At 44.2% G+C, this 7,042-nt stretch overlaps 1 protein-coding gene across 4 annotated transcripts; it reads left to right on the top strand.

Annotated features, from left to right (window-relative positions):
* The first annotated feature begins 40 nt into the window (after window positions 1-40).
* Window positions 41-6,231, top strand: LOC149307517 (cytosolic iron-sulfur assembly component 2A-like). Of its 4 annotated transcripts, none has more exons than XM_089539363.1 (5): window positions 41-239; window positions 1,729-1,893; window positions 2,424-2,473; window positions 3,279-3,324; window positions 5,181-6,231. In XM_089539363.1, the coding sequence occupies exons 1-5, from the start codon at window positions 116-118 to the stop codon at window positions 5,240-5,242; spliced, it is 447 nt and encodes a 148-aa protein (XP_089395489.1). In that variant the 5' UTR covers window positions 41-115; the 3' UTR covers window positions 5,243-6,231. The 4 variants fall into 4 exon arrangements, with proteins under 4 accessions (XP_089395489.1, XP_089395490.1, XP_089395487.1 ...); XM_089539364.1 differs by having other exon boundaries at window positions 4,696-6,231; XM_089539361.1 differs by having other exon boundaries at window positions 4,270-6,231.
* The last annotated feature ends 811 nt before the right edge of the window (window positions 6,232-7,042 follow it).

Genomic DNA, 7,042 nt, shown 5'->3' with positions numbered 1-7,042 from the left:
CCGCCGCCGCGGCGCTGGAGGCTGGGCGGGGCGCGGGGGACGCCGGGAGTCGTAGTCTCCTTGGGGCAAGGCAGCTAGATGGAGGAGCCGAGGGCGCTGCAGGGGCCGCGGGATCATGCTCTCTCTGGGGCTGCTGTGGCGGGCGCTGGCTGGCCGAGGAGCCGGCCATGACGAGGACAAGGAGGAGGCCGGACCCAGGAGCAGAGCCATGGACCAGGAGCGGGCCCTCGAAGTCTACGGTCAGTGCCGCCTCAGGCGAGGAGGCCTAGGCCGCTCAGAAGCCCCGGCCTCCAGTTTGGAGGGCGCCCGGCGGTTGTGGAGGGGGCTCCTCCACAGCCAAGGGGAAACGACAGTAAAGCGCAGTCTGGTTTCCCCACTCCTTCGCTCTTTATTGGCCCTGCCCTACCTCGCGGGGCTGTTGTTGGGACTAGGAGACATTGGGGGAATAGGAATAATAATGATGATAATAATGATGATAATAATGATAGTAATAATAGTAATTGCTTTATTGTTAAATGTACCAGGGAGGGAGGGAGGAAACGCTTTGCTCTTTGTTGATGCCTTTTGTCGTAATCTGACTCGACCTTCAAGAAGGGAAAGGCGGCATACAAGCAAATGGTTCATTATTCTTATTCTTATATTTATTTCTACATTTTATTATTTATTATATTTATTATTTCATATTTTTATTATTTTATTTTATTATTTCTATTACTTTATAATTTTTATATTTATTTTATTATTTTATTATTTTATTATTTATTTTATTATTTTATTATTTATATTATTATTATATTTATTTTTATATTATCATTTTTATATAATAATAATAATAATAACAACAACAACAACAACCTTCTACCGGTTCAATAGCACCCTCCTTGCGACTGTCTATACTGTATAATTAGTGCACTTTGATACTACTTCAGCTGTCATGGCTCAGTGCTATGGAATCCTGGGATTTGTTGGATCTTGTTGGAGAGGCAGGGTAGAAATTATTATTATTGTTGTTGTTATTGTGGTTTTGTTGTGGCAAGTCCCACAATTTCATAGCATGACATTTATAGCAGTCTCAAACTGGATTAATTCTGCAGCGTAGAAGTAGGTCCAAAACACACACTGCAGGAATAATCCGGTTTGAGACCATTTCAGTTGCCCTGGCTCAATGCTAGGGAATGCTGGGAGGTGTAGTTTTGTGAGACATTTCAGCCTTCTCTCTCGGAGAGAGCTCTGGTGCCATTATTATAAACTACAGTTCCCAGGATTCCTCAGCACTGAGCCAGGGCAGTTAAAGCGGTTTCAAACTGGATTATTTCTGCAGTGAAGCTGAAGACATTAGCGGTAGGGTGGCTCTCCTAAGGTCACCCAAATCCTGTTGGTCCAACATGGAAATCAGCATTCAGTTGAAGGTGGCAGAAGCTGACTGAGTATGCACTGCTTGTGTTGCGCATGGTTGCACAATGTGCACGTGCCCCTTGGTTGTGCAACATCGCAGTTCACTAACAAAGCAGCGTTGTGCAACCACCGCAGAAGTCAGTGAGCGTCTCCACAACGTGGTCCAAATGAAAACATTGATATCCTAGCCTTTCCGCTTTGTGTAAGGAGAATATCTCTAGACTCCGCTTCTTCTTTGTTCCCCCCAAAAGCTAGAGGAAAAGTGGTTTTGTAGCTGCACACTGAACCTTTCCCCCATAATTCATTGTTTGCGGTGTGTTTGCTTCTATGCAGATATAATCCGAACAATCCGGGATCCAGAAAAGCCCAACACTTTAGAAGAACTAGAGGTGGTGACCGAAAGCTGTGTTGAAGTGCATGAAACCAGGGAAGATGAATATTTGGTGACGATCAGGTTTACACCAACAGTACCTCATTGCTCTTTGGCTACTCTCATTGGTAAGAACTTTGTATACACAAAGATGTGGGGGCTAGGGGTGCATTTTCCTTGGCTGGCTTTTTTGACTTGCCAGCTTTACAGTCTCAGGTTTTGGAAATGCAAGTAACAGTACCCTGAAGCATTTGAGGAACATTTCTCATCTGATGTTAAAGTCAGAACCTGCCACAGTGCCAATGTGCCATAATTGTCTTAGGGAACAGGCCCTCACAGATTGAAGTGCTTGTCCTGAGTTTCAGGTGGTGCCTTAATCCCCAAAGCTGTTCTGCCCTTTTTCACTTACGGGAAGTTATAACAGAAGTTCCATTTAACACCATGGAAGTTACTGAGTAAACAGGGGTAGCACAGCCTTGTGCGATATAGCCTTCAAGGCCAGTATATTATTATTATTATTCTTATCCTGTTTATTTATATACCGCCTTCCTCCCAGTACAGGGACTTAAGGCAGCGAGTATACAGGGAAAAGAGGCTTGGGGTGGCGTGTTTGTATGGAAAGAAAACTGATTTTGTTGTTGCTCTTGTTGAAATGCAGGTCTGTGTTTGCGGATCAAGCTCCAGAGATGTTTGCCTTTCAAACACAAGGTATGTCATGTCCTTTCATGTCATTTCTTTCATCAGAAACATACCGTATACTGAATTCCAGAAGGCCATCTGTAAGCGAGGGGTTTACGAGTCATGAAGGTAGATCCCATTCCCCAGATGGGAGTTTTTCTTCTAACGGGGGGAATGGGGAAGATCAGGCACCGTGCCTGTTGTTTTTGTGCAAAACGTGGCACTGAAGGAGGCCATGAAAGCCAGAGCCAAGCTTTCCTTTCCTAGGACACTCTTTTCAATTGGGCTACTTTGACACATTCACAAAAATTGCCAGGATTGAAGGGGCAGCATCCATAGAAGGTTCCCAGCCCAAAATGTCTGTGAGAAGAGAGAAATGTCAAGAACCTCCATGTTGTGACCACATTTGAGGCGTAACATGTGCTCAGGTGTCTGGGTAAGCATGTGCGGAGGCTCCGCCTGGGAGGAATGGAGTATGCTAGCCCTCTCCTCTTGCTCACTTTTCCATGTGCAAATCATGGGTCTGGAAGGGAGAGCCTGCTTTATCCCTGTGAGCTAGAATGTGCAAGAACCAAGCGCTGTGGCTTGCATGGAGAACCTTCACAGAGAGGGCAGGCTCTCCTCTTCAGACACATGAGGAAGAAGGCATCGATGGAAGTGGCAGAGTTGGACTGTCTCCCCCTCTGATGTGGAGCATATGTGTTTGTTGGCCACCCAAATAGGGCTTTAGCTGTTAGGTGGAGCCATCTATACAATGGTATGTATTCTGTTTAGACTCATTGTTGTGATGTGGGAACAAACTATCTCCAAGGGAACACTTTTCTGTCTCATTTAGCTGGAAATCTTCATATCTGAGGGGGCACACTCCACCGAGGAGGACAGTAAGTATGTCTTCGGATTATTCTCCCATGCGAAGTTGAGATTGGTGTGTCAGGAATCTGACTAGGTGGCTTTCTCCATGTGGGGCAGTGCCAGGTGCCAATGTGAGCAGGCTTCATTCTTGAGGAGCCCACCAGCCCATGCATCCCCTGCGCATGTGGACTTGTGGTATCTTGAGGACAGGAAGACGTTAGGTCAGCCACCAGGCTAGCGCTGTTTCCAAAAGCAGTCTTGGAAAATGGCCTACTAATTTCTGACCTCTGAAAGCAGAGGTTGAGGAACCTGTGGTGCGAGTTTTCAAAATGTTTTGCGCTGTGTTGGTGCGGACAGCAGAGTGGTGGTTGTCACTGTTTTGTTCTCTTAGTGTATTCAGGCGAGCCCAAAGGAAAAGAGAGCACTGGGTCATTTCAAAAATGGTTACTAAGGGGCTAGACCAGGAGCCTTTCACCTTTCCCATTGCTGGATGGGAAAGGCTCCACGTCACTGCATGGGAGGCAGTTTTCCTGTTAAGCCTGATTTAAAGGTGTGCTCTATGGGAGGCAGGCAGGCAGGCTTCCCAGACACAGCCTTTTACACCAAGTTGGAAGTGATATCAAGGAGGAAGGGAGCACATAAGCTAGCCTGTGGGAAGACACTGCCTTCTGCATTCTTACCTGTTGCAGCTATCATTTGCACTCTTAGCACTGTATTGTGTCACAGCGTGATGACAAAGAAGCATTAGGCCTTCTCTGATTATTCTGCATTAGGGGAAATTTGCCGATGACAGATATTAGACTGTGGGAAATGGAACCAACTGTGGTGCCTTAATGACTAATCTCAATAGGATGTGTAACTACAACAGCAGCTGCAACAGCTTTTGTTTGAAGCTAGAGTCTTCAGGGGCACTCAGACAAATGTCTTTTAGTATTAATAAAGGCCATCTTGGGTTTTCCCCCGCTGTCCTGTAGTCAACAAGCAAATCAACGATAAAGAGAGGGTGGCAGCTGCCATGGAGAATCCTAACTTGCGGGAGATTGTGGAGCAGTGTGTTCTGGAACCTGACTAGCTGCCGGGATCTCCATTGACATGGGACTTACTTACCTGGCGCACGGGTGTCAATGCCTTTGTAAAAAAGATGGAGGCCTTGCATTTAAAACGGAAGAATCTTTTATACCTCTGCCTATTTTTAAATAATCATTTTATAAAAATTATGTAATTGTAAAAAGAGTGAGCAGTGTGTGGCTCAATCTTAGGTGAACCATAAAGTCCTTATTGAAAATTGATTTTATGAAAGGATCATTGGCTAATTCTTTTGTCACCTTATGTTAAATACATTGCAGTTTTAAAAGTCTGATTATGACTTAATTTTTTCACTTCGTTCTTCCTGTGGAAAGTACTTGAGTAGCAGCAGTACGAAAGATGAATAAAACACGATGATTTCTTGAACGTAGACTTTTCTTCAATGTTATTAAAATAAATATAACTGGAAGCAGATTAAGGACAGTATGTTTTAGATCTGTCTCAATGAAGGTGAGGCATACCTCACATTATGGCTGCAAGCTAAAGGGTAAATCACACTGAGCCCTGGATCATCCTTTTGCATTTTCATAACTGGAATCCTTCGGCCATTCCTCTCCCCAGCGCCAATGCCAGATGCAAGAAAGGACATCCATTGCAGAATGAGATAAGCCACTAGACAAAACAGAATTCTGGCAATTATCTAATTTGGGGTATTAGATTGATTGTTCAGGTTTGTACCTTTGCACACAGTAAGTCACAGTGGAACATAGCCAGTGAAAAAGAATACAGACTTCACATTTTAACTGAAACGAATCGTATTGGTAGCTAATGCCTAAGATTGTTGTTGTTGTTGTTGCTGTTATGTGTCTTCCGACTCATGGTGACCCAAGGATAACTTATCATGGGCTCTTCTGGGACTGAGAGTGTGTGACTTGCCCATGATCACCCAGAGGGTTGCCATGGTTGAGCAGGAACCGAACCCCAATCTCCCGAGTTGTAGTCCAACACTCAAGCCTCTGCACCACACCGGCTCTCAAAAACAGATGCTATCTTCCAGTCAAGTCGTTATTATGGTGGATGATCATGAACCGTCAGAAGATGGCATATGAAGGCAGTAAGACAACAGAGTTATCAATGTCTGTAGGAATTGTGTTAGAATTTCATGGACGAAGCATTGTGTTGGTGTGATTTGAATAGGGATCCTTGCTTATTCCTTCCTGTGACTCTTAAAGTTTTCAAGAAAATGCAATTTAAATAGTTCATTTTCAAGAGATCATTCGCTGGATGAAGGCGGCAGGCATTGGCTACCGAACACTGTAATTGCGCATGTTTTGCTCAGGCTTGTCCAGGAGGTGGCTGTGGAGCTCTTTCTGAACTGCTCTCATTAGTGAAAAGGATCAGATGTTTCTGGATACGAAGAGAAGCAGAGGTTTTCTTTCAAGAGAGATACTTGACACAACTTTCATGAGAATGCAGCGTACCATAATCGCTAGTGATAGTTCATGGCAGGACTTCCTTTGCTTTTAGCCAGTATGAAGCATGCTGTTACCAATGTTAAACAAACAATGCTTTTAAAAGCCCAATTTTGCCAGCGTCCACTTAATATGTCAAGTTAAAAACAACAAAGATACTTTGAAGCCTAACGGATTTTATTTGTCATAAGCTTTTGTGGGCTGAAGCGCATCTGAAGTGTCTGAGATTGTGCATTTGGTGGATTTAGTCCAGTGCCTTTTAACCAGCCAAGTGGAGAATGGACAGAACTTCCCTGCTTTCCATCTTCTCCTGACAACATAAATACTGAGTTTTAATTTTGTCCACTGTGTTTATTGTATGTATTTGTTATTTTTGTAGAGCACTTTAAATTGTCTAAGCAGTTTCTAAGTGCAAATAAATCTACTCTGGTTACTGGTCATATTTGTTATTGTCGGTTATTGTAAGCAACCTCAACACTGTACATAAAAATCCAAAATGGATAAAAACAAGTAATGCAAAGCCTACTGCAAGTAATCTTTCAGTTCCTTCCTAAATCTATACATAAATTGATATTTCCTGGTTACAAATGAGCAGGGCCTAACTTTTATCCCTGGCCAATGCATCCAAAGGAGCATCGGGCGGAGCATTAAAGCACATAGTTTGTACACATCGCTCCTTCTCACACTGAATAGATGGAGTCCATGGGGGTTCCTCGGAGAGCCCAGAGCTTCATTTCCGGCCCAGTGGAGGCTTTGCAGACACACATCCCAGCTGGAAACATCTGCTGGAGGGGTTTCCTTCACACGGAAGCTGCATGCCCCAAAGGGAAGCTCTGGCCGATGGTGCTTGCTAGGAGAGCACATTGTTGTTGCAGTTGTTGTTTCGCTTAACCAGCCGTTGCCATTGCTGTGAAAGCAATTTCCTCCATATGACAAGCATCTGGGTTTCATTCTTGTCTTAGGACGCCCTTTCTGTTTTGTAGTTTAGGATTTTAAAGAAAAACTGGAACAACAGGCAGAAGCTCCTTTGAGCTTCTTCGAACCAACATGATGTGCAACAAGCTCAGATATGCATTTTTGGGAGTATATTTTTGCACTGGAACTCCATATGACAATCACTAGAGGCAGAAATGTGGGGAAGGACTGGGCCTGTTAAGAAAGGTAGTTCTAAAAATGCTTTATATAATGCAGCCTCTGATAGAAATTACATCTTGTTCCCAGATGGCTGGACCAGGAGTTGTGTGGCAGC

This window comes from Sceloporus occidentalis, unplaced genomic scaffold (assembly GCF_023333645.1).
Source record: "Sceloporus occidentalis isolate IW3139 unplaced genomic scaffold, rSceOcc1.0.p SCAF_9, whole genome shotgun sequence".
Taxonomy (NCBI): Eukaryota; Metazoa; Chordata; class Lepidosauria; order Squamata; family Phrynosomatidae; genus Sceloporus; species Sceloporus occidentalis.
The sequence above is the reverse complement of the archived record's forward strand: the minus strand, read 5'-3'. Positions and strand labels throughout refer to the sequence as shown.

Bases quoted from the DNA above. Each gene is read 5' to 3' on its own strand.
- LOC149307517 (XM_089539361.1), top strand. From the start codon at position 116: ATGCTCTCTCTGGGGCTGCTGTGGCGGGCGCTGGCTGGCCGAGGAGCC. The intron at 1,894-2,423 runs GTAAGAACTTTG...GTTGAAATGCAG, and splicing joins CTCTTTGGCTACTCTCATTG to GTCTGTGTTTGCGGATCAAG. The intron at 2,474-3,278 runs GTATGTCATGTC...TGTCTCATTTAG, and splicing joins GTTTGCCTTTCAAACACAAG to CTGGAAATCTTCATATCTGA.